Source organism: Drosophila simulans, chromosome 3R (assembly GCF_016746395.2).
Source record: "Drosophila simulans strain w501 chromosome 3R, Prin_Dsim_3.1, whole genome shotgun sequence".
NCBI classification, from domain to species: Eukaryota; Metazoa; Arthropoda; class Insecta; order Diptera; family Drosophilidae; genus Drosophila; species Drosophila simulans.
The window spans coordinates 22,332,356-22,359,101 of record NC_052523.2 but is presented as its reverse complement, the minus strand read 5'-3'; the positions used below and the strand labels follow the sequence as shown (position 1 = coordinate 22,359,101).

Below are 26,746 nucleotides of genomic sequence, written 5' to 3'. Positions count from 1 at the left end.
TTATGCCACACTTTATGTGCTTGTATTTTATTTAAAATCTTTTGTCCGCCCTTCCAAAAGAACCCGTCGATGGTCAACGAAGCATGTGAGGAAAATGATTCACTACATGGACAAATTTGCAATGTAGAAATAGCTGGTCCTGATTGCACAGTTCATGGAGCATGACATTATATGACCCATTCACTCGGCGTCGCCTTCTCACGTCATGAGATTCCTAATTAGATCAGCCATGGAAGATAGGGCAGAAACTCAGTGAGCTGCTTTGCATGCAATGAAAAGATACAGACGCTTACCCCTCCGCTTTTAAGTGCAACATTTCCAGTCTTATCTTTAAGTTACTCCACTTGAGTGACATCCGTTGTTTTACCTCCGCTTTTTACAGCAGAGATTTAAAAAAACAGGTATGAAACGTGGGCTTAAAGAAAGACCTGAAAAGCACCGGGTGAATGTAGGTATATAAGCACAGTAACGCCCTGAAATTAACTTTATTTTTGTTTTTTACTGTTTTCCCAATTACCAATTCACCTGCTCTTTTTCATTAGGGTTCCATTTCATTATTTCGGTATTTTCGAAATCAATTAGCTCGAAAATCGCAGGCACCAGGCGCGTAATTGGATTGTTTTGCGGCTGACAGTGTGTATTGCGAATTCGAGCTCTAAAATGTCGCATTGTTGACCTATGACCACAGGCACGGGCAACGCCGTAATTTGAATAGGTGGGCGTATGGCATCAGCAGACATCCCGGTCCGCACCCGCAGAAATATTTCACCGCAAATACGCCAAATCTTGCCCACACCAGCGCTCGACAATTCCTGTCTGTTAAGGTTGGCTTAAATATTTAAGCAATGCCAATCAGTCGAAAGAAGGTAAAGGCGAACTTTTCACTTTCAATTATTCTTGTTTAAAGTATGCATTAATCAAATAATTCCGTTGAAAGGGTCAGCTATTTGCGTAGAATACAGAAGTGGAGAAGATACACTAGAAGTTGTCTGTGGCATTTGTAAATCTTCAAATAATAGAAAACCATCAGCCCCTTAATGACAAACATTAGCTCCCGCCTACGCTTTAAATATTTAATTAAGCTTATTTCCCATACGCCACGTGGCCATGGCCGCACATACGAATACGTACGAGTATGTGACCAGACAAAGTGGGTTAGCTTTATGGCCGGGTTAAGGAACCTCTAAAACGCAACGGTTGCTAGGCGGGAGCTTTGTCTATGCTTCTATTTTTCCAAACGGGGAGGTCAGCAATTACCCGGCCAGCGGTCATTAAAAACAATCCTCAGCGGAGCACGCAAAGCCATTGGTATTAGCCTCTTGCTGGGTCTCGGCTCCCATGTGAACTAAAATATGCCTCTGCGTGACATTACTTATTTCAGTAACTGAAGAAGCTAAATTTTGGGTTAGCCTTAGCTAGCGAATATTCAAGTATTCGATATTATGATTAAAGGCGGAATTTTGGTGCTTTACTTTACCTTACGAAGTGCATTATAAAACGCAAAGCTAAAACGTTAAACACGCCATCTCTTACGTTTGTCAAATGTAGCGTTACTGTTCTCTACACGTAAAAAACGTGAGGTCGAAAGTAAAGTTGTAAATGTTTAAAATAATTTAGTCAACAAATTGTTATTTGAAAATAAAACAATAAAATTAGTGTATTAATATTAGTTTTTTCTATATAGTCTTGTCAATTTAATTTACACCAAAAAGCTTCCAAGCCTAAGTTACAAAAGGTGCCTGATATGAATAGTATTCGTTGAAGGCTTTCAAAAGCTTTCTAGCTTGGCACGAAACTTAAAATTCCAAAATACATTACAGCCACAAAAAAGCTACTAAATTGCAAAAAACCCGATTTCTTTAAATTATATTTATTTTGAAGAGGAATCTTATTTTTCAAATATCTTAGCTTACAAAATATTCCATTAAGTGGATACAAAAAATTGTTTAAAAGATAACCCATTGAGACAATAAGGAACCCCTTAGCTACTTTATAAGCTATCACATGCGAACTTAACCTAATGGCTTGTGCGACAACTAAATAATAAATAACGATCTTAAAGGTAAATTTATGAGCTCAAGGGAGTGATCGGCATGCGCCAAGCATCCTTGATCATATCCGACGCCTTTTCGGCGACCATGATCACAATGGCATTGGTGTGACCAGCTGGGACATTGGGTAACACCGATGCATCCACAACCCGCAATCCACGGATACCGTGGATCCTCAGTTGGGCATCCACCACTGAAGTATTATCCGTTGCAGGACCCATTTTGCAGGTGCCTGATTGATGCTGCAAACTGGAGCCATATCTTCTTAAGCAGCATTTCCAGTACTCCTCGCTGGCGAATTTCAGGTGCTCGCAGCCCGGAAATGGGCGGTCATGGAAACGAGTACCCATCTTCACCATAGGCTTCGATCTGGAAAGCTTTAGAATCTGAAAATGCCAACGAAATTAATTATGTTTCGGATTCTAACTGATTAATCCTACCATTTCGATACCCTCGATCATGGCCCTCACATCATCCGGGTGCTGCATGAAATTGGGCTCCATTCGGGGCCAGTGGAAGGGATTGCGACTACGCAGCGATATTCTGCCCCGACTTTTGGGTTGCAGTAACACTGGAACCAGACCAAAGGTCTCCTTGTTCTGCAGATCTCCAAACATGTAGTCGTAAAACTCGTCGGTGATGCCTAGCAAATTTCGCATAGTGCCAAAGCGATCTCCACTTAAGGATCCAGCTCCTAGGACCAGTTCCATATCAGGATAGTCCTTTGCTATAGAAATTATATAGGATTAAAACAATTTTACACATTTGGTCAGGATTCATTCTTACCAAATTTGGAACTGGGAGTCCGCACAAAAGCGAAAGCCTCAGCTCCACCTGGAATTGTATATGGTCCCTGTCCTGCGAAGATGTACCTGAATATGTCCGAGGGATTTAGCAGTCGCGCATCGTTTACCGTCGAATCATTGACCACGAACACTAGACCATTAAGTGTTATGTGATCCTGTAAGTTGTAACCAACTGGCAGATCCTGCATAACTGTTATATTGTGCTCCCTAAGGTGCTCTGCTGGACCGATCCCGGATAGCATGAGAAGCTGTGGACTGGCAATGGTGCCAGCGGAGAGGATCACCTCTTTTCTGGCCCGCACGGTATAACGCTTACGTTGTTTCACGAACTCCACTCCAGTGGCAGTTTTAGTGACTGGATCGATTATCAGTCGAGTGACCCAACTTTTCATGGAGATATGAAGGTTCTTGCGATGCACAACTGGCTGTATAAAAGCCTTGCTCGTACTGCACCGCCTGCCATTCCGGATGGTGGCCTGTGATCTAGCAAATCCCATGAGGTGCTCTCCATTTGGATCCGTTATTTCGTAACCCATTTCCCTACCTGATTTTAGAAAAGCCTTCAAGAGTTGTGACCTGTAGTCCGTATACTGCACATCCAACTGGCCATTGCGTCCATGATACGGGGATTTATACAGCTCCGGAATTCCAATCCTCTCCGACTTGCGAAAGTAGGGCAGCAATTCATCGTACGACCAACCTGAGTTGTTGGCCGCCGCCCACTCATCATAATCTCTCCGATGACCACGTGTATATAACATAAAGTTGATCAGACTGGTGCCACCCACGCCACGCCCCTTGGGCCAGTTGCAAACGCCCCCCTTTAAGCCTTGACAGGCGTGCTCCGTTGGCTCCGCCTTGTAGCCCCAATTATATCGAGTCATTTGGGTTAGAGCCGCTGTCAGAGGAACGTCGCTGATGAAGGTCTCCTGATCACCGGCCTCCAGGAGCAGAACACTCGCCGAGGATATCTCACTCAGCCGATTGGCCATCACACATCCAGCACTTCCTGCTCCCACGATGATCAAGTCATATTCCGGCAGGAATCGTGTGGTGTCCGGGATCCTATTGTTCAGCAGAGAAGTCTCGAAATCACGAGCCAAGTCCACAAGAAGTTGGGACCAGGTGACTTGAAAAGACCACAGGCAGATTATCAGCACTCCACAGAATCTCATCTTGGCTTAACCTGCAACGTTGAATATTGCGTTTAAAAATGTAAACAAACAAGAAAAAAAAAACATTTTTTACGATTGCATGTGTGTACAAAATCTATATTATTCTTCAGTGAAACGAATTTTAGTGACAACCTTGTTAAAAATAATCGTTATTTGTTGCGTGTTGTTAAAATGTCAAAAGCGCACTTTTTTAAAAACTTTTTGCATTGCTGCGACATAAGTTATTTTACCACATATATATGAACACTGACATTTTTAATAAAAAGTAAAACTTCCTACTCAAAACATTTCAATTAACGTTCAGAAAATAGAAAGTCAGAACATTCTGAGGAAATTAGCATTCCCATGCGAGTGCGACCTTGAGAACGATTTCTCATTTTTTCCTTTTCATGTTCTGAGCCCTATTCACAACCCGATGCACTCCGGATTCATCCCGAACGTGTTTTGAGCTCAAGTTCAACAGGTTTTGGGGTTACAAGACAACCAAAATCAAAAGTGCCAATAAAAATAATGACTTGGCAAAAGGAGCAAAATTAAGTTAATGCTAGCCAACCGGTTCGTGGTCAAAACAAAACTAAAATGAAGAAGAAACCAAATCAAAGCAAACATTGCAAATAAAATCAAAATAAATCGATCGCGAAGACGCAGCAAATATTTAAGCGTTGACCCATAAACCGCACACGGATGTTCATAAAAAAAAAAAAACCAATATTGCTCAAAAAATCCTCAAAAAAGGTCGAAATTAAATTACTTTAAGTTGTGGGCGCCAAATGTTTTTTTATGCAAATTATCTCAATTTGGGAATTTTCGAAGCTCCGACAAAAATTGCACAAATGTTAATAAATCATTTCAATTAACCTCAATAAAGCCGGCAAGTAGTTGAATGGGACGATACAGTAGCCAAGTTGAAAACTGGTTCATCGAACGCTTAAAATAAACCACAATATTGAGATTCCACGGCTCTGTCTTTGTTCAGTTAAGTTCTATTTCTTGGCCATGGCCTTGTGGTCGGATTCACTCGATCGGTTACGACGATTACAGAACTACTTAAAGCCGGTTTCACTTTGGACACGCCTTCCGAAGGGCGATGTATTCATTAAGGTTCTGGCTATCAACACCACGCCAATCAATGTGGGTCATTAAGCCGAACTTAATTGGCTGAGACGAACAAGCTGAAGATCTTGATAACTATAACATAAAATTTGTTTAATCTGATTTGAAAAATAATTATGTTTATGAGTAATTAAGTTGACCATTAGGAGGGATTAACACATTGCGGTTAGGTTGCTCAAAAATTATCTCAAAACGAAATCATCCAGCTAATTAAGTTGAAATTTTATAATTTAGCTTCATAACTTCAGAAAATATACCTATTATTATATATCTCTTTCGGAAACTAAAACTATTGATTCCAAGTTTCTAAGGTGCACAATATTTTCCGTTTTAGCCTGCAACACAGATACATTTCATTAGCCAAAAACCGCAGAACTGCATTTTTTGTCGGTCTAGCAGCTTGACAAGTTCTCACTAAAAAAACCACTTGCTAAATGCTTTTAGAGTTTACGTCAGTAGACCAGATTGAAACACACACACACGCACGTTGCAGCACCGATTGTGACAAATTCTCTTATGAAATTCTAAACACGTTTGCCAATGCAAAATCCATGCAAATTGATTGGCGATAGAATGCACTTACGAAATGCTCTGTATAAAAATGGGCCACTAAAATTCACAGATACTCCGGATCGATTCACTTGACGAATGCGCATGCGCGCCCGCTGATGTCCGGCGCTTAAATGAAACGTTGCTGCCCGGCCTGCAGCGTTGAAGCCTATGCGAGATCAAAAAGTAAAAAAGTAAAAAAAAGTTTCAAAAACTGAGTTAACAACACGGGTAGCTGCCGGGCTAGTCGGTCAACGCGCTACGTTCGAGCGATCACGAAAGAAAGATACAAGATACATTTGAGCGCCGATCCACGATGGACCATTTATTTTCAAGTTCATCGGGTGAACTTGCAAATTTTGTTGTCCATTTTACGAGCTATTTTTGGGGAATTTGCTGCATGTTGATTAGCACCACGCTGATCAAAAGATCGTAAGCCTAATCGTGCTGGACAAGTCGATGATCAGCGATTTGTCGCCGACTTATTAGCGCGGAGGTGCGAACGCTCAAGTAGGTGAATTAAAGTGCTTCCGCTGTTTACGGTTTGCGATCTATTGGAACCACAATAATGGAACGAGTCATTGGACTGCCCCCGGTGAAGTTCAATGTCAAGATTTGAATCGAAGATACGCTTTTCCGGCTACGCTAGCGACCTTACCAGATCGTCTTGGTTACATGGGTCTGCTGATCATTAAGATGGCATTCAGCGGATTACAAACGCTTGACCCAGACTCATTTGCATACGAACAACAGCCAAATCGTTTCTTTAATGGGCAACTGAACACATTTTTTGGCTCTAGCTCGCCCGATTTCGCAGTTACTTTCACAATACATTTTTTATCTAATTTTTGGCGATTTCGGTGAATCGTAAAATCAGTGACCTTGAGTACAATACATGTGTTTCTTTTTATAGCTACAATCTGAGCATATGGGCATGAATGCATTTTGCATTGCTTTATTCGATATTTGCCCAGTTTTTATGCATATTCATTTGGCATGACTCGGCTCATTTCTATGGAGTTCAAACACGTACTCCACAAAGTGCTCAACTACTCAAATAAATGGTGACCTGATAATTGATTATGGATCAGGAAACAATGCGTCTAGCTAATTAAATTTAAACTGCCAAACAAAGGGTATACATGGATAATCGCACAACTGGAATTTCCAAAAAGTAATTGCTCAGGGCAGAAAGTGAGACTGCAATTTTTGAGATTTGTGTATGAGATTTTTTTTAATTTAAAACAAGCTATCTGCCTACTACTCTCAAAAGAACCTTCTCATAATTAGCACAGAATATATGAAATGTTTGCTAACGAATTCACATTTTACATACTTGATTTGCAAATTAGCAAACTCAAATAGTTTCCAATGCCAACACGCATAGTGTAAAAATTGGCTCAAACAAACAAGTAACACAAGTGCATTATTCCCAGCAGTTGTGGTGCCAGTGCTAAAGTTATTTATAGGCCAGCTACTTCAAGAAACTCACTACTAATATTATAAATTTTAATCACTTGGACAAGCACTCCCCAAACGCACTTCATAAACGACCTTGTCAGTGCAACAACAAGCTCACAAATCTGAGTTGATACAAAAACGCTGGCGTTTTAACGCTCGACAGCCAAAGACAACAAACTGTGGCTGCTCAGGCGGATACAAATTACCAAATCCGTATCACGGCATCAAAATAAACCAAATCAACAGTTTCTGCACCGCTTGCCGGGTGGGCAATAAAAACTCTTCAGTGTCAAGTGGGCCGGGTCGCCCAGCACTTGGGCCCCATAAATCACGTGTCTCAAATAGATGAAGACGTGACCGGAGTGCGTAAAAAACCCAATAAAACAATATAATGCCTGTAAACTAACAATAATAATAGCCCCGCTGATGGAGCACCCACAATGCCATAAACGCAGCACGATGATTGACCAACGTCACCGGCGCTTTGGTAAAATTATGATTTTGCATCTGAGGGCTGAAATTGAGCCGAGTGCTTTGAGTGTCAAGAGTGCGGTTAAAAATAATATTTAAGAGCCGAGTTAAGATATGGTCGACGTGCAGACAAGGGTGTACCACCGTCATCATCAAAATCCAAGCCCCAAATGACACTCAAAAGGTCTTAGCCAGGCTAAAGAGGACCGACTTAATTGAATGAACTTGAAACAATTGCTGAATAATTTTATGTCTATTGAGTAGATATGCATTATAACCAACAATTGATGGGGAGTTCCGAAAATCGCTAATCTAGATTTTGTTTTACCGAAGTGCTTCTACATCTTTTTATCTTATATTAAGCCTAATTATTTTAAAATGGCTGAATAAACTTTTAGGTATTTAACACCACTTTTTCAGCGTTTTTCAGAACACCCATACCTTCGTGACCAACTCGATGACAGACTCCATGTCAAATCTGTGCAGCCGAGACGGTCTTTGAACGCTTTGATTGGGTGTTATTGACACGACCAAAGTACACACAGCCATGACTTGTTTACTTTATGTCGGGCTGCGTGTGAGCCAAGAAACCCCGAAAATAAGATAAAATATGTTTAATTGGTCACTAATTTTATTGATGAATTCTTTTGTTGTGAATTGAATGATTTGTTCCTTTAAGTAGGAGGAATATGCCAGAGAGGTTTATTAAAAGTTTTAGAATTGGAAAAATTTGCTTTTAGTTGGTATTTTGGTTTTGCTTTGATTTGTGTTGCTTTTGTAGCGTTTTGATAGTTTCGATATACTTAGGCATATTCATTGAAATATATCGGTTAGTTTAATAATACCGAAAAGAATTTACGTATTTTTGTTCAAACCAATTGCTTTGCATAATTCTCACTATATCTATTTGTTGTATAAAGCGAAAAGCGTCGTATGGTTCCATTGATTATGCTGGGGTTTTCTAGATATATGTATTAGATAGATTTATTATAAATTAATTCTTGAGTGTAGAAACTGCAAAACATAAAATTTTCTTAACGACTACAGATACACTTTTGGACTTTTTGGATTCGTATAAATATTTTCTTTTTTTGTAAATGTTAGCATAGCGATTTCGTCATTATTTGTATATTTAGGTTGTTAAACTTTGATGAATATGTTTGTAAATTTAATCAGTACGAATTTTTCAAAACGAAGCCCATTGAAAATGGGATTTCTGGACGTGTATAAAATGTATTGTGGTCAAATTTGAAAATATGTTTAAAAAAGGAACTTATTCGATTATGATAATAATAAATTAAAGGTATTAAATTAATAATTTATTTCTTTTTATGCATTACGCATATAAAAGCCAAAAATTGTAACAAGGAATTTCAAAAATATAGGCAGCGAAGCATTTACAACTTAATACATAACGTGTATTCATATTCGGATTTTACATACATTTTCCATATAATTTACACGCTCAGCCCAGAAGCTGGCAATATTTTTTGCATGTTGCCCAAAATGTTGCCGCAACATGCCGAGCAATGCGAATAAATACGTTAAATCTTTAAGTGACAGAATACAAATGCTCTGAGCGAATACATAGAAAATCAAATACAATTCGCTATGACTTAAAATTTGTTTTCTAATAAAACTCTTATCACGTCCAGAAATAGGGCCTAAATGTTTTGACTCTTCCAGATCAATTTAGTGGCGCAGCAGCATGTTGCTGACCTTGGCCTCCGCCTTTGGCGACATTTTGTCCCGGAATTGGCGGTTTTCCGGGTTGGCCAGCACCGAGGCAATGAACTCCGAGGTCTCCAGCTGCAGTTGGGCCAATCGCTTTTGCAGCAGCTTGTTGCGCTGCACCAGCTTGATAGTCTTGATGGCAATGGACAACAGGCCTTCGCTATTCTGGTGGTACAAGTGCTGCTCCTTTATCGGATCCTGGCTATACTCGTACCCACTGTCGCCATCGTGGTCGTCCTCTATCTGGAGCGGCACCTCTCGATCACAGTTTTTGGCCCTGGCCGATCGATTCTGCTTGCTACTATATCCGCTAGCAGTCGTCGGCTGTAATACTGTCTTGATGTTGTCGCTGCTGGAATGTGGCTGTTGCTGCAGGCCCTGGATCCTGGCATCCGAGTAGCGGTCCTCGTTCAGCTGCATCCGCTGCTCGGAGTCCATCTCCACCTCCGTTTCCACGCCGCTGCTCGTGTCCGTGGAGAAGGAGGCCACGCGGGCAAGGATGTGAGGCATCCTGCGCTGCAATCGCGCCGGTCGACGGCGGCTCATCGAGTTCATCGAACCTTTGGCCACTGCAAATACAAAGAGAGGAACAAAGAAACTTAGTTAAGTAGTGAACAAAGAAAAAGCTAGAAAGTCGTACAGTGAATAAAAATCATGTCAAAGTTTTGTAAAAAATTAAATAATTAAGCTAATACTTAACTTTAGTTAATTTATCATTCCAGTGTATAATTCGCAGCTCAACGCTCGTAAGCTCAGGTAATTTAATAACATGACCTCGTTTTGATACATTGTCTACAAATTAATGGACGTAAGCGAAATACAATGATTGTGACCCATTTAATGAAGTTTAAAATTAAACTCATTTCCTGATTTAGAAAAAAACGAAAAGCACAGCGATTTTCCGAGCCCACGGTGCAGTTGTGTGGTCAAGTGCTAAGCTAATCAGTCGATGTCTACAACATTGTCTGTGTGCATTTGTCTCTGTGTGGGTTTCTGGTATGTAAATGTGGTCATCGCGTGTGGGCAAAAAACGTGACCAGCACCAGGGTTAAGCGTTCCGGCGACGGACAACGCTTTTCGCACCAATTAGCAGTCGCAACGCTCATTGCAAACATCAGCTGTTGAAAGTCACGAAAAATGAAACACAACCAAAAATATATAAAGCTAAATGTGCATTACATATAGAAAATGAAATGTAGGTCATAGAAATAAAAATATTACTGCAATTAAAATGTGTAATGCACAAAGAATATAGTATAATTTTCATTAGCTGGCTTTACACAACGCAGTAATTCATTTGGAATAATGTTATAGTTCTCTAATGAATAGGTAAAGGATACCTCATTTCCAGCCGTTAGTTTATTTTTCCGAGTGTATGTAAGCTCATATTTTGTGCAGGAAATAGACTGTGTCTATGGTCAGGGTCATGACGCATCGCCTAGAAGTTAACGCTGCACATGGCACTGCACCCGAGGAATCGTTCAAATTGGAACGAAGTCGTTCTCAGGTTGGCCAAATAGAGCTTACGCGATAACGACACCTTGCCCCAGTGCAGCGAAACGTGAGATTGGCTCCGTGAAGGTGGCAGCCAACTAATGACGCTCTCGTGAAAGGTGAAATGAAATGAGAAAAAGTCGATGACGTATGGTGCGAAGCGGAATAACATCATCAAGGACTTCCTGCGCCAGAAACATTTTACTTCCAGCAATGTATAATTTATTTTTATTGTTTTTATTAGAAAGATCGATTAAAATATTTTTATTATTAGTAATTTTTTGTCGAAATAATGTTGCTAATATGAAATATTTTCCTTAACAATAAATAAACCTATTTTAATGATCAACTGCTAATTGACGCCGTCTTCAAGTTTCATTCCTGACTTCCGGAACTCATCGGATAGTCTAACTGTCACAGTCAAGGATGATAGGAACTCTTCTGGATCATCAAGAAAATTCGAATGTCGTGATTCGAAAAAAGCCATATTCCGATCCAGTTCCTTGTGCAATTCACTCATGAGATTCACAAGATCCTTCACCTCGCCATTGAAATCAGCGATTTCGCGCTTTAGCCGACTTTTGGTAAGGCAAGCTGCATTATATTTAAGGAATCGTGTGGTCTGAACGAGGTCTTGTTTTTTTCCCTCCGCTTTGGACATCTTGGCACTGACTAGGTAATTGTATCGCTCCTGGCACACCTTTAGTTCCTTGGAAACTTCGCTGGACCAAGCTACATACTTTTCGGCTTCAGAATTTAAATCAATAAGATTGCCTTCCATGCAGCGAATCCTTTCGCGCATTTGGTTGATGATTTCGCGGAGTTTCCTATACCTGCAGATCAGTTCGTCTATTTGCGTTTGAATGCGATTGTGGGCCTGACGAAGACTCCTGGCTTCCAGCAACTCATTGCCGCACAGCGGTTGGTTATTCGAACATATGGCTACAGACTTCTTCTTGATCTCAATGTCAATTCCTTGGTTTTCCCGCTGCTTGCACTTCACTTGAGCATCGGTTATGGCTTCTATTTCATTTTCTGCAGTTTCTTCACTGATATCTTCACTACATTTCTTAACTTGACGCTTCCTAATCGCTATTTGCATAGACTCAATCTGTCGAATCAGGCAGTCAATATCTTGTGCCATTTTCACTGGACGATCATCGGACTGCTCTGAACGATCGAGAGTTTCCATTTCTTCCTCCTCACCTCCATCATATGAGAAACTGACCTTCTCATCGACGTCGAATATCTCTAAAACACTTTTGCCACATTTCGATGTTCGGGATATGAGATCCATTTCGTTTAATGGCATCTTTGCACATGTAGAAATTTCCCCCAAACTTAAAACTTCTACGAGTTCCATGACTAAGAAAAAACTCTGTTCCTGTTTTGTACTTTAATTTTCATGTGAAGGAAATCAAAAGTCTACTACTACTTTGGTTGACAGTTAGTACCTCATTTAAAAAAAATTCAATTCCTGATTCTTAAAACAAACTATTTACTAGCAAGGTAGAAATAGTTCCTTAAATACCTTCTGTTTTACTTGAATCTCTAATTTTTCTTAACTCACTTTAAAAACACACTGATAGTACGCTTTATGCTGTATTAAACTCCTACTCATATACTTTAAAAGTACTGGAGTTCTCTTGCCTCATCATCGCCGCGCCATTGCACGTGCCTCGCTTCGTTCTCGGTGAATTAGTCACCGGTGATGCTTGGAAATAAAATGTTAAATACCTTCAGTGATGGCAGAGGGCGAGGGCATTGGCCAACATTCCAACCCTCCGGCTGCCACGCCCATTTCGAACGCCGCCTCCCCAGGGAAGGCAGACGAGTTGGGGGGTTTTGAATTTGTAGCGTCATGAGGCTTGCACGTGGCCTCGTCACACCCATTTTTATTTAAGGCTTGTGTCGGTGTATTTCTTTCAGTTTATTTTTATGTGTTGCTGCAAATTAGCAGGCAGCAACGAGCACAAATAAAAAGGCAGCAACAACTGCGGTGCTTTCAATGAATTCACTTTGGAAATGGCACCAATAAAGTCAGCAGCAAAGAGAAAAAAATAGCAAACTTGGCTAAAAGCAGCAAATGTGCAAAACATGTAAATAAAGCCCCGGCAAAAGTGGCACAGCAGCAAAAACAACACTGGAGGTTATGACACACCCTTATGTGGAAGCCCCCCAGGCCGACGCCCCTGGCTACGTGTGCTTGTGAAATATTTCTTGGAAAAAATCTAGGTAAATGTTCGGGCAATTGCACTTGGCTAATGAGTAATCAGTGGGCATCATTTGACTGGGATGCGTAAAATATTCTAAAGACTCTGCATGTATATTTTAAATTTCTATTTAAATTGCTCTGAATTTGTAGCGAATTGTTGTCTGTTTAACCTTGAATTAATCTTAATTATAATCCATATATTTTAAATCGACCTGAGCTGCAAATTTCTATTTTCAGATACTTGATAAACTGTCTTGCCTTCTCGCCTGCTACTCGATACCCAACGCATCCCACTGAGCCCATATCCATTTCGGTGGCAGTCATGCGGCATTAGATCGCTTATATAAATGTGTCAGCCAGATTTGCGAGCCGAGTCTGTCTTACCCAACAGCCAACGCCGGCGGAAGAGCAGCTGGAGCCAATTGCTGACGCAAATTGTTGTGGCATAACACCGAACTCGCGTGCCTTCCATGGAGCAACATTGGCAGTATTAGCATCAATGAAACACCGGAGACCAACACGTGAAGAACCCGATGCGAATCCAATTGCGAACCCATCGCAAAACGCCCATCGACCATGGCACGTGCATTCGAGCATTCCAGTTCTCTAGTCGGGCCACACATATGCATGGTTATATGGCAATGAGGAAGTGGGAAACGAGGACAGAGCTCTGAGAACGGAGGTGGGTGGCCGAGTTTACATAAATTAATTAAACATGACCGAGTAACGTGAGCAGCTCGGCAACTGGCAACTGGGAAATGGACTTGTAACAGTCACAACACCAACGACATCAGCAAATCAGCAGGGGATTCTCAATATAAGGGGTATACCAAAAAAAAATATAAAGTAAAACAGATAAGAGACAAGGCGGATATTGCAATGAATGTGTAAGGCTATGTTACGTATACGCCGCGTGCGCCCACCGCAAGCTATTGGCACTGAACAAAATTGGCTTAAGCTTCTATATATGATAAATTATAAATGAGAGAGGGACTTAATTGCGCTTAAATTAATTAAAATTTAAATGTAATTCAGTCGTGTGAAACTTATAAAATAAGTCTTATAAACTAATCAATTATTTTCGCTACTGCACTTTACTAAACAATCTCAGTGTTTACTCACCATGGTTGAGCACCGAACTGGCTTGTGTGGCGGCAGCTGCAGATGTGGATCCCACGGACAAGGACGAGGACGAGGATGCCGCGGATGCGGTTGCGGATGCTGATGAAATGGCGGCTGTGGCCACGCCATGATGTCGCCGCGTTTCGCGCAGCTGCTTCTTCTCCGAGCATATGGTGGGCGCCATCTTCTTGAGTCTTCTTTTATTTGGCAGCGTGTATTCACACTGAAAGCAAATGAATGTAGAAGCACAAATTAATTAGCCGCCGCATTGATTAATTGATAAAATGTTTTAGTGCGTAATTAAGCTGCCGATCTGCACGCGCCGTCCAGTAAACAAATTAAAATTGAGTATTCGAATGCAGAGAACCGAATTCCTTTGGGTTCGTTTAACTTTGAGCAATCTGAATTGTATCTGCCGCAGTGCAGTGGGATACTGAAAAGATGTTGTGTTTATTGAGCAAAGGCAGGATATGACGTGGTCATAAATTCGTTTATACTTCGGGGTCGATAAGAACTGGAACCGAAAACTGCCTGGCACCATTATGTTTAAATTTCAACAATGAGTGCGTAGGGAATTCCAAGCGATAAGGAGAAGGCACCGTCTTCCTGAGAATTTGCTGAAGATTTATAAATCATTTAAATTGTACATCTTCCTTCAACTCGTTTCTGTTAATCACCATGAATTGTTTACATAATCCTCGCTAAATCCAGTTCATTGTTTTCAGCCAGATCAGATTCTCTAATACATTAAAACTACATAAATCATCCGAGCCAAACAAAGGTTCAAAGCTCAGAACCCAAGTCCACGTCGTTTCCCTTCTCCAAGTTGACATTTTGAAGCAGTCTGGATATTGAAGCGGAATTTAAGACGAAGCACCCGCCAACTGAAGCTCATTAGGTGGGTTCCAAATCCTGGCTAAAGACCAGCCATCGGCAAAGGTAAACAAACTCACTTGAAGTGGGTTTGCGGGAGAGGAAGGGTCGGAATATTGATGGGCGGGCATTTCGGCGGGCTGGCAAATTTGCTCAAGTGCCGGGAGATGAGTGGAGATGAGCCCCGCCTGTTGGCAGTCAAATTCAAATTCAAATTGAAAAACGCCCCAAAAACGAGCGGCTGTTGGCGGCACGTGTATCTCTTGAGTGTAATTACATTTGGTAAAAGCGCTCGCGACGATGATGAAATGCTTGTGGCCCTTGATGGCATTTTACCAACCTGTCCCCAAGCCCATTTGCCCTTGTCCGCAATGTAAAATACTTGTGGGCGGCTAAGACGATTTCCAGACCCCTCACCTTCTACGCCACTGACTGTCGGTTTCAGGTCGATGTCAATGCGCCAATATGCGCTGAAATTGCTTTTTATTATTTATGCCTTATCCGTCATCCGATAGTTAAAGTCTGAGATGGCTGATCTGAGACGAGGCGATTGCACAGTCCACTTAGAGAAAAAATATGCAAATAGAATAGGAATTTCTTTCCGAATTTTAATCTCTTGAATCTTGAAATATACAACTATTTCCAATATTAAGCTAAATTAAGTTAAGTAAAAAAAATTTTTATTAGTTAACGCATATTATTAAAAATAACCTATAAGCTGGACTCGTATGCTAAATTTATTTTCTCGGTGCTCATTTGTCCCTTAAGCGGAGCCCGGAAAATGCCTGTAACAAAAGACCAAAATGTGCGTAACAAATACTAAGCCTCAACGAATTGCCCCAGTGGCAAATTTAATGCGGCGCGTGCGGGCCTGAAGCGAAAAAGAGGGAGGCAGAATCGTAAGGAGGTACCAGGGAAAAAGGACTTCTTCCTGTGGGAAACGCCATGAGCCAGGAAAGTGTACAGTGCTTAAAGCATAGACAAGATTTAAGGCTTAAAGGGAGATTGTGCATAAATTTCAGACACGTTTCACCAGAGACACCTGTAGCTCTGCCACCTGCAAGCTGGAGGTCAAGTCAATCAAGCAACTTTGATGAGATTTCCCGCTGCGTGCCTACAAATTAGCCAATAATTGTTCAACATGACACGCCACAAAAAACGCCAGGAGAAACAAACGCACAAATAAATACCACAACACACGCACAGTTTGTCAGCTGTCAAAGCAAGAAGTGAAGACAAAACAATGGAATCTGCTTATGCCAATGACTTTTCACACGCCAACAGAACGGAAGGGAAATTTGATTTAATTCTTATTTTTTTAGAGGGGTATCTCTTTGTTCCTTTATGTTTGGGAAATTGCGGTGGCTTTGTTGTGACCGGCGGCTACGACACAGACACATGAGCCAGCCAAATATTGTCAACGTGTAACAGACATAAAATTAGAGTTCAAGGCACTCGTATTTTTTATATATGTTTTTTACTGGAACGTGTGCGCCCGTCTGCAAAGGCGTTGCCATTTTGAAATTTATTTGTCATGCGTAACGCTAAACGCTGCGAGCTCTACAATGCCCTCATTGTTCGTTTACATAGGACGCAGCACTCCCTCTCAGACATCAGAGCACACATGTGTACACTGAAAACATATTCAAATCGGCCCATAACTCATTAGTTTCAGCAAAGTAAATGAAAATATTCCCCCTCTAAGTACCAAAATTAACAAATTTCCCTTTAAGTAATTGCGTGTTAACTCTAAACTTCAAGCTTATTTTTTTCTGTGCATAAATACTTATAAGTACTCATACATACATGTGGTTGTCTTTTGTGTGCTTGCTGCGTAAGCGGTTTAAGTTGCACTGGGGTCTCGTTTTACTAAATGTTCAGTTCCATCATCTTCCGATGACTGCATTAGCCAAGAGGGTCTTGAAATATTGATAACCCAAATGATCCGGCTTTTATTTACGAGGAAAGTGCTCAAGGCAGCTTAGATTAGAAACGCATGCAGGTGCAGATAATATTTCTAATATGTCATTCGGGGCGTATACTTAATATTGAGTAATGCTGTTACCTTGCATTTAATTTCGCTTTCTTTTCTAATTGCAAACACGCACGTGTATTTCTGTTGTTCTAATCTCTAAGGGGGAATTCCGTACATTTTTGACCTTATCTCACAACTTTACACGCGCGGCACATTTTAAAGACGCCGCGAGCAAACAGAAATCTCATCTATATATACGAATAAAACTTTCCGCAGCATGTTTACTTTATGACTGAGTCTTACATTTATTGTTTACACGAACCACGTTTGTTTAAGATTTGCGTATTTATTATCCTATACTCTTCCTCTATTTTTCAAAGGGGTACAATCGCTGTAATGAGTTCCTTAAGATAATTATAAGTAACCGAAAGTTTATGTAAAAATGGAATAATACTAAATAATTGAAACCCTCACAACTCACAACTTTCAAATATCAAATAATTTTGTTTAATTAAATAAGTTATTGAGGGTATTTCCCGTTCAGCTAGCTTTAGTTTTATTAGCAGTGCAAAACCGCTCATGTTGGCCCATTGGCAAGTCATCAAAGTGCTAATTTTTTCTTCTTATCTCGGCACATGCGCCTAAAAGCCAGACAGCAACAGTCACAGCACAAACTAAACAAACTAAAAATGAGCCAAAAAGACTATCAAAATGCGTCATAATTGTATTTAGATACGCCTGGAGTTGGAATAAACGTGCCCATTGTGGGTTTGCGCCTTCTTTGGGGAAGGGGGCGCAAGTAAGTGACAGGTTTTGTTCACACTTCTTCTGCATTTCGTTAACGTGGTCTAAGTCTAGCAACAACAAATTAGCGCTCTCGATAAATAGATGATGAAATTTCGGTAACCCAATTGGCAATAAAAAGTGCCGATGGCCAACAATTAAATGAGGCACACGTGCGCCAAATTATGACTTCTCGATAGCAAAAATTCAATAACACGCAAGAAATGGCAGGCATAAAACAACGACCCGGAACCACACAAACAGATTGGACCCAGAAATAAAGACGGACATTGTCTGGCTTCCATCCGCAGTCCCGAGTTGAGTTCTACTCAAGACCAGCAAATAATCATTCGCAAATCTTCAGCTAATCTCACCGCATTTATTCTAAGAACCATCCATCATAGGGCAATGTGGGTTTTTCAAAATACCGTCTAGTGATGAACCCTATTGGAATTTAAAATTCAAATTCGGTAGCCGAGACTGTAAGCAAACTCTCTCAAGCTCAAAGTCCAAAAAGATTACTGAAACACAAGAGTTCCACTTAAAAATTGATCGAATTTCGATACTCATTTGGAGTAGAATGGTCATTAAAGCCTTTTGTTTTCTGTTCCGCTTTTGAGACCGACTTAAATTAATCAACAGCCTTATTAGCTAAACGTCTGAATGCCTAAGGCATTCATAAAATTTTTATTGTTAAGCCCACATGTCGAAACAAGATCTCCCGAAGACATAAAACACGAATGTGATTGATACAGGTCGTGCGTCACTTATTGATAGAACGCCATGGATTTTTGCATAACGAAAACCCGGAGTGGTGTTTCAAACTTTAAATGTCTATCGGAATATTTTCGATTTTATTTTTCAACTTTTATTGGACTCCATTGTGACGGCTAATTGGATCGTGGGTAAAGGAGATACACAAAGCTCGTTGATTGTATTATTTGGTTTTGCTTGAATTAATGATTTGCGAACATAAATTTCGTCTTTCAAGAGTGTTTGACGGTTTGACATTTTGTCAGCAATAATTATGTTTGGCTCGTTTCATTGGCACGTCATAAAAACGTTAAGCGCGGCAATTAACATTAATTAATGACTTTTAGGAGCACGTGTGGCTGATTCTGCCAGGCAACAGGGCGTATACTTGTTGCGGCCAAAACAAATGAATTAAAATCTATTTTTATGAATAAATGAATAAAATGTATTTATATAATCGGCAAGCAAAAGCTTTACAATTCAATTATATTTTTAGCCTATTCACGCTCTACTCAATACGCCAAGCCCACGAAATTGTTCATTAAACAAACTCAATTAACTTTATTAATAACAAATCATATTTTTCAGGTAACCCGCAGCAATTATCACGGTTTTTTATTTCTGGTAGTAAAATAAAACAAATTAAATACAATACTCATACTGCAACAAAGTATTGTCTGACAAAACAATATTTTGGATGCCTAATTAAACATTTAATTATCAAATCTCATTATTTTAGATAAAGTTCAAAAACCAAATTACTTTACTCGATTACACTTTTCCAGGAAACTTGAATCGCACGAGCATTTGATTGTGATCAAAATAACTGTGGCGCTCGTGGCGATAGATCTTTTTCGGTAGTGATTCAGTCAGAAATCAACATTTCTGAAAATAAGTGACTAGCATGACCCCAAGTTGGCATAACAAAAGAGTGCCCAAAACAGTTCACTGACAGTAGTCAGTAGTCTGCCAAAGGGGCATCCCCAAGAAACAAAAAACAAGGGATAACCAGAAGCGGCGCGTGTTGGCCAAAACCTACCAAAAGTTTTGGCCCGGCTTTGTTTAATTCATGTTTGCCTAGTCTCTATCTATACGCTTTGAATGGCAGTGAAATATAATTCGCTAATGTGGTCATAAAACGAGCGGAAAATATATGGCGGATCGGGAGAAGTAAAGACAATAGATGCCAACCGACATTGAGCGCATATTGCTTGTCTCAGCCGCACGTGTGGCTCATTTATTGGATAAATGTATATATATACATATAAGTACACATATATGTATATATAGTATATTGGGGATGGGCAGCGTCGGTTTACTTTTACCGAATCGAGTGTTTCCTCATACAAATAGTGGCGCGTGCACTCATTTACGTTAACATTTATATTTATTAAGGCGTCGTATGTCCCTCGGTATTGGGTCAGCAATTAGTTATATCGCCCGGTAACGAATCAAGTGTTTGCCAGTGAGTTGGCCAAGTGCAAACAGCTGTTGTAGGGCAGTTCAAGAGTCCACATTGATTGATAGCCATCGCGCCGTAAGAGTATGTAAAGTACTATACTAAATTAAACGTTTTTGTAATTTCGTAACTGAATAGAAAGAATATTACAAAGTAGAAATTCCGTTGCAAACCAAAAAACATTACGTATACGACCTGGAGTGTAAATTTACTCTATATATTTTCCCAACAGAATCGTTTTGCCTATAAATAAACATTAAGTTCCTACCGGAAGCGGGTAATTTATGGCGTGGGATTTAAATAAATCTCTATGGATCCCACAGTGTGATCCTCTTAATAAGCCATTAGCCAAATTAATTATACCATAGAAGATTAGGTAATTAGGCAATTTTTATTGTTATATCTTGGTCTCATGTTTCACATTTGGCATTCATGAGCGCCGACAGAAGCCGTTAGTATTTTCAGATGTTACACTTTTAAATAAAGCCCCCCGCACACATGCGACCAAAAAACACAGACAGATGCCTAACGACATGACCAAAAGCCAACCGAAAAGAGAATTAATATTGTAGTTGCCTGCATAAATTAAAAGACAGAAAAAAACACCAAGCACACTAGAAAACAAAGAAGACTTTGTCATTCAATCGCAGTCGAGGGCGACCGAGAAGCCGGCTGCGGTAGCCCACTTCGCGATAATTTCAGAGACACGAGCCCCACGACTAGGCAAAGGCGAAAGAACTGACATAATGCTTCAAACTTGTGATTTGCACGGAAATAAGGGGAATATTTAAAAATAATTATAGTTGAATTTTAATCAAATAACAAAATTGAAATTGTAATTTTACTGCATAAAGGTATACATATAGAAAAAGACATTGTTATTATATGGCAAATACTTTAAGAAATGATTTTAATTTTCAATTCATAAACAAATGTTGCATTAGTATATATTGTAATATAGCCCCTTTTCTTTCTTCGTCGGAACCCTCATTTTCCCTGAGTGTATTTAGGCTAGTGTGCGGACGGGAGATAAAGCCGCTCTCCCGTTAATCGGAAACACAAGCCACGAGAGAGCGGCATAAAAACAATGCACACAGACAGCACACAAACACAAGCAGACGGAGGAAAGCTCACATGCCGTTAATGAACTTTTATGCTATATCACTATCTCCCTCCCTCCCACACGCCCAGTGGCCTAGAGAAAACGCTCGAGTGGACGTGTGTGTGTCTGTGAGTTGCTCTTGTTCTTCTGCTTTTTTTTTTGCTGCTATTATTTATTATTTTTTTGTGTATATTTTTTTATTGAATTAACGACGCACGTGTTGCGCCGTCCGAGCTGCGCGCGCTCTCTTTTCTCCGCATTTGGGGCCAAAGCTGACGATCCGCATATCAGCTTTACATATATATTTTGTTGTCTTTTATTTATTTTTTTTTTGCCTTCGCCCGTGTTGTTGCTTGTTTATATTTATATATCGGATGGGGCTAATATTTTTTCCAATTTTTTACTGCTTTGTTTGTTGCTGTAATGCGGAACGCGCGCGCTCGAGCAAAAATGATAAATCTACGATTATGGGCGTCATGGGGTGTCATGAATGGAGCGGCCCCCCTGAAACACGCGCGAGAGTTACCTATCAGAGATATAGATATGCTCGGTACCTGTTTAATGTCCACGAATGCCCACAGCAATTTCCGGTTAGAAATACGGCCAGAATAAATGGGTTCAATAGTGCCAATGAACCGAAGATTTAATACCCAGAACTTAAGCTCTTTTTGTTGCATTGTTTCTCACAGACTTTGGAATTAGGTCGTGTCCGAAATTGTAGTTAGGCAAATGCGACTTCAGAGTGAGTAAAAAATAAATAAACAAACAGCTGTCGGTTGTGGAAGCCACAGCTTGGGTTTGATTCACTTTAGCTGAGCCATCGCTTCTTTTAGTACGCCGTAAAAACCAGCTGCAAAAGTGGCCCAGAAAAATCCCCCTACTTTTCTGTTCTTTCAAATCGCAGACAAAAGTCTATGATTACTTTGTGTTTATTTCAAGAATATTTCACACGACTTGACCGAACTCTTAATGGCTGATGTAAAACCAAGACACATTTACGTGAAGGAAGGAAGTACTTTTTTATCTCAGTTCTTGGAATTCACCAGCTCAGAAACAAATAAAGGGCTAACACATCAACATGTTTTGTTTTCTTTAGGTTACTCTTTGTTTCCCTTGTGAAAATTGAGTGCGTCTGGCAATATATGTAAACATTAGAAATCCCTGAAGCCCAGAACATTATTCGAACTTTATGCTTTTTATTTCTCGCGAGTATTCGAGGTATAAAATAAAACAGTCACAGAGAGCATGTATTTTTTTTTTAATTTTAATGGTAAGCGGTATTTAAATCTGGTTAGCACAAGGTTGTTTCGTAATTTGTAAACTACTTTAAGTACGAGCTTTAAAGGTCACAGTTAGTGAGCTTAAGAAATCAATATTGCGCATACGCCATGTGGCCCGCCGAAATGCAGATGCAAGCGCAGCAAGGGTAGCCCAAATGCCAAAGGACACGCCATGAGTCATGTGATAAGGCCCACGGATCCTGACCTAAATTCGTCCTTCAGAAGGTGAGGCACGAAGCTTGAAAAAATCTCGCCTATACGGGGAAAGGAAATCCAGGGGGGATGCAAAAAATACAGAGAACAGGAGGACAGCCTCTCTAGTTGGCAGGAGAGCTTTCAGCATCGGAAGTCGGCTGTCAAGTGCAATTTTGTGTGTGTTTTTTTTTTGGCTTTGTATTATTATTTAGCACCGCACGTGTGGCACACAAATGCTGATGCTAATGCCGGGAGATTTATGGCAAACCTTTTCGCGAGACCTGCCGACTTACCCAGACTCTGCGGGAATGATGTTGATGTCGTGTTTCTTCCGCTCTAGATACCCTTAATTTAATGCACCCTCATTGGGAATAATGAACATTATCTTTTCCTTTTATTTTTTGTATTTTTTCCTATTTGTTTTCACACGCTTTTAATCTATTCTAGGTAAGGGAACGTGTGTGTGCAAATTCGCAGACGCCAATGGCAACACGCGCGCCAAACAAAACTTTCGCTTTCGTTGCGCGTGTGGCCGTCACACCACTACACACAGCTACACTCACTTACACACACACACACACAGTAGCACACACGCGCGCTGGCAAACAACAAACACGGATATGCGAATACGCGAGTGCGACTGCGAAATACGTAAACGCTCGTGTTCAGCGCGAAATACAAAGCTCTCGTAGCTTTTCCAGTTTTCTGACCAAACTGCGAGACGAACACCTCGACCGCCCAAAGCAGAATGAACGCGGTCCGACGAACGAGCGTCGTTTTAATGGCAGCTCAGCGGGCACTCACTGCACACCCCACAAAAGTGGCCAAGTGTGTTAGAAAATTATTATATAAAAAATAAAAATAAATGAATTTCTGGTTAAATAAGATTTGTAATCAACCATATTAAATTCTTAAAACCATATTTAACATTGAATTAGTTCTTAATTCTAAATTTAGCCCGATAAGCAACTAAATAAAAAGTTGACTTTGCTCGCAGAGTAATCACCAAATCACTATCGCTGACCTTATCTACAGAAAGCGGTTCAAATCATTTATTTGCACACACTCATGCTCGAGCATCCACCAAAATAAAATTATTTATAGCATCAGTGAAAAACTGTTGACACACATTCGCATTCAAAAGTCGCCAACGCATCTCAATCAATCGAAAAATGTTGCCGCAACATTGTTGCCAGCAACACGCCCCGAAAATGGGGAATCCCAGGGGAGAGCTGCTTTGTGTTTGGTTCGGGTTTGTTTTGGTCGTGCCTTTCTGGTTGCCTAAATCCGGACCCTCGGGCCAGGCCCCAACACCACCCACTTCCACCCCACTCCCCATCCCAATAGAAGGCAATTTTGTCGCACGTGTCGGAAATTTTGTTACGGCCGATTGCTTTTGCTTCCTCTCCCTCTGCGCGATGGCTGTGAGTTTCAATGAGTTGTGTTTGCGCTGACGGGTTGCTATATATACACAGATACGGGAGAGATTCTTAAGCCATAAAAAATATATATATAGAAAATAAGAAGTGTTATTTAAATTAATAAGATTCATTTATTTTTGTAAGCCTTTTAAAACCGGAAATGAAAGCTCTGTACTAACATTCGACTTTGCGAGGTCTTGCTGTACAGTATGCATATATTTTTTCTGCTCGAAGACCCACTGTCTTGGAAGATACATTTTCCGAGCGACCTTTCGCGCTGTTTTCGTAATGAAAAGGCAATTCAATGGCCTTTGGCTGTTGCTGGCGCCGACACTAACGGTAAACGGGGAACGATGGCTGACTTCCGGTTTGGCTTTAATCGTCTGCTGCCGTCGTAAATGGCAGCAAAATCCGAGCAGCGAACAATAAAAGAGAAATTAGCATAACACATGAGACAACGACAACGCTCGTTGGAGGCCCCCTTGCGGAACCACTTTCCCCCCGATTTGGCCATGTTCTTTATGTGTGATTTTAATGGGCTCGTGGGTGTCTGGGCCATGGTCGCTTTTCTATTTCAATTGCCGACACGTGTACGCCGCGTAAAACAAAAGGAACACGACCATAAAGGCATCACGCACATGTCTGGCCATTTGCATTTTTCCCGCCCTTAAATTTCTGCACCCAAAGTGCCATTTAATTGCCATCAAGTGTAGGGGCGTGGCCACTCTCTTGCGTCAATGCAAGAATTCCATAAACGTGGTCGTTATTATGTGGGCTGACCACCCTATCAAGACGCCCGTTAAATAAAAGTGCGTAATCAAATCTAACGCGTATAGCCCGAACAACACGCGTACTTCAACTGATTAGAAATAGACGAAAATAAACTGTACCGAAATAGTCTAAACATCAAAAACAATACCATCTTGCCGTCTACAAATGTATTGTTATATTTTTTATAGATAATGGCATTTTAAATGACAAGTTTATTAGCTTACCTAAAGTATTAAAATAATTGTGCTACTTACTCCAAAAATAGCTTTGTCGTGTTAAAAATAAACCATAATATTGCTGGCTAACCCCACTTCAAAAACCGCAGATTGTAATTCAATTCTGCGGTTAATAATCGTGGTGTGAATAGATTTATTTGTCAACACTTTTACGTTCAGTGTAAGCTATTGAACTTGCCAAAAATAACACATATTTGTTTTGTTTTTGTCTGGGAATTTCTAAGGAACACAATTACTCGGCGGAAAAGCGGTTATCAATTGATACGGCGGTCAGCAATGAGATGTTTTATTTTTAGGCATTTCAGAGAATCGAATTTGCAAATGCCTTGACCGTGAGTGTGTGTGGGTTGGGTGTGTGTCTGTGTGTGTATGCAAGCGTGTTCGCTGCGGTTGTGTGGGTAACAATAACAATAACAGTAACATGCGCCGACCGCTCGGTACTCATGGTGTTCGGTTTTTTATTTTGTTTTTTTGCCGGTTTTTTCTCCCGGCATGTGTCAGATTTCCAATACCCTTTGAAGAAGTACTTCAATTTGTCAATGCTATTACAAAAATTAATTTTATTTTAACGTGTTTTTAAAATCGATATTTTCAAGAATATCAACTAAAATTTGGAACATTCAAACTTTTAAAGAACTTAGTTTAAATTAATTATTAAATATACTCTTTTACCTAATAGAGTATATAAATAGCACTGTTGTTTTGTTTTCAAGTTATTTCACTCCCTAGTGCCTTTTATAATTATTTTTATTCTCCGTAGTTGACTTTTGTTGTTTCCCCACACATGCCCAATGTCAAGGCCTCTTCGATACAAACGCGAAAAGTCGCCGAAAATACGCCTGTGAGTAAATTTGCATACAAATATTTGCATTATACATATGTACATATGTATATAGTCGCTGCTCTAAATGAAGGGTGGGAAATGGTGAACACAAAAGGCAGCCACGCGCCTTTCTATGGGGAGCAATACGTAGAAACACAAGCCGATGGCCCCCAGCGGATCAACATACAAAAATACATATAATACCCACTGATACCGACAATTTGATAACATTTTGGCAGCGAAAACAAAGTACGCACCTGTCGCAGAACACCTGGCAGCAAAACAGGTTATTAGGAATATTAAATTATATTTTCATTCATATTTTTAGTTAACTGAAATATTGTCCAGCTACAGCCACAAGCTAATTATCTGTAATTGCAAAACAATGAGTGTGCAACCGGAAACCACTTTTCATTTGTGTACACATATTTATTATTTGGGGACAAATGTTATGTACGAGTAAATTTATATTTTTATTATTTTTTATAACTTTATATTTGTAAAGCACTGTTTTATTACTTATTTATGATTAACTGTATACAAAATTAAAAGGCCGCAAATGCGTCAAACGAACGCATATAAATAAAAATCTAAACAGCTCTTAATAAAAAATCATGTCAAAAGTCTCATGGGCTTATCTTTCAGAAAAAGTATAATTATTTGCAAAAAAAAATTTAAAATATATGTATTTATAAAAAGAAAGCCATAAAACGATTGAAAACATAGTTCAAATTAGTTCTGCATTTGAAAGTCGCGGGTTCAAGCAGTACGCAAGCAGTTGATTTGAACTTTTTGTGGCGACCTGCTTATACGCAGATATTCGACAAAAGCTTGGTGGTTAAACACAGCTTTCTCTGCTAGCAAGCAGTTTTGCGCGGGAAGTT

At 40.1% G+C, this 26,746-nt stretch overlaps 4 protein-coding genes across 5 annotated transcripts; 1 reads left to right on the top strand and 3 right to left on the bottom strand.

Moving 5' to 3' along the window:
* Nucleotides 1-1,854: 1,854 nt before the first annotated feature.
* Nucleotides 1,855-7,389, bottom strand: LOC6729724 (glucose dehydrogenase [FAD, quinone]). Its single transcript, XM_016177569.3, has 4 exons — nucleotides 5,729-7,389; nucleotides 2,838-4,043; nucleotides 2,492-2,778; nucleotides 1,855-2,437 (listed from the first exon to the last, which is right to left on the bottom strand). Exons 2-4 carry the CDS (start codon nucleotides 4,030-4,032, stop codon nucleotides 2,069-2,071), a joined length of 1,851 nt encoding a protein of 616 aa, XP_016036379.1. The 5' UTR covers nucleotides 4,033-4,043; nucleotides 5,729-7,389; the 3' UTR covers nucleotides 1,855-2,068.
* Nucleotides 7,390-8,239: 850 nt separating this feature from the next.
* Nucleotides 8,240-23,393, bottom strand: LOC6729723. The gene is made up of 3 exons (XM_016177568.2): nucleotides 22,905-23,393; nucleotides 14,192-14,414; nucleotides 8,240-9,929 (listed from the first exon to the last, which is right to left on the bottom strand). The coding sequence occupies exons 2-3, from the start codon at nucleotides 14,373-14,375 to the stop codon at nucleotides 9,319-9,321; spliced, it is 795 nt and encodes a 264-aa protein (XP_016036377.1). The 5' UTR covers nucleotides 14,376-14,414; nucleotides 22,905-23,393; the 3' UTR covers nucleotides 8,240-9,318.
* LOC27209457 lies at nucleotides 11,111-12,292 on the bottom strand. Its single transcript, XM_016184883.3, has one exon. It carries the CDS (start codon nucleotides 12,215-12,217, stop codon nucleotides 11,207-11,209), a length of 1,011 nt encoding a protein of 336 aa, XP_016036378.1. The 5' UTR covers nucleotides 12,218-12,292; the 3' UTR covers nucleotides 11,111-11,206.
* Nucleotides 23,394-23,744: 351 nt separating the features above from the next.
* LOC27207227 lies at nucleotides 23,745-26,472 on the top strand. 2 transcript variants are annotated; one of them, XM_039294720.2, is made up of 3 exons: nucleotides 23,745-24,035; nucleotides 25,800-25,880; nucleotides 25,936-26,471. In XM_039294720.2, the coding sequence occupies exons 1-3, from the start codon at nucleotides 23,784-23,786 to the stop codon at nucleotides 25,945-25,947; spliced, it is 345 nt and encodes a 114-aa protein (XP_039150654.1). In that variant the 5' UTR covers nucleotides 23,745-23,783; the 3' UTR covers nucleotides 25,948-26,471. The 2 variants fall into 2 exon arrangements, 1 of the variants encoding a protein (XP_039150654.1); XR_006541866.1 differs by lacking the exon at nucleotides 23,745-24,035 and adding an exon at nucleotides 24,081-25,371 and having other exon boundaries at nucleotides 25,936-26,472.
* Nucleotides 26,473-26,746: the final 274 nt, after the last annotated feature.

Excerpts from the sequence above, each read along its gene's own strand:
- LOC27209457 (XM_016184883.3), bottom strand. The coding sequence starts at position 12,217 with ATGGAACTCGTAGAAGTTTTAAGTTTGGGGGAAATTTCTACATGTGCA.
- LOC6729724 (XM_016177569.3), bottom strand. The coding sequence starts at position 4,032 with ATGAGATTCTGTGGAGTGCTGATAATCTGCCTGTGGTCTTTTCAAGTC. Across the intron at positions 2,779-2,837 it reads GACTCCCAGTTCCAAATTTG|CAAAGGACTATCCTGATATG; the intron begins GTAAGAATGAAT and ends TAATTTCTATAG. Across the intron at positions 2,438-2,491 it reads TGATCGAGGGTATCGAAATG|ATTCTAAAGCTTTCCAGATC; the intron begins GTAGGATTAATC and ends TGGCATTTTCAG.
- LOC6729723 (XM_016177568.2), bottom strand. The coding sequence starts at position 14,375 with ATGGCGCCCACCATATGCTCGGAGAAGAAGCAGCTGCGCGAAACGCGG. Across the intron at positions 9,930-14,191 it reads CAGTTCGGTGCTCAACCATG|TGGCCAAAGGTTCGATGAAC; the intron begins GTGAGTAAACAC and ends TTGTATTTGCAG.
- LOC27207227 (XM_039294720.2), top strand. The coding sequence starts at position 23,784 with ATGTTGCCGCAACATTGTTGCCAGCAACACGCCCCGAAAATGGGGAAT. Across the intron at positions 24,036-25,799 it reads TCTCCCTCTGCGCGATGGCT|TTGACTTTTGTTGTTTCCCC; the intron begins GTGAGTTTCAAT and ends TATTCTCCGTAG.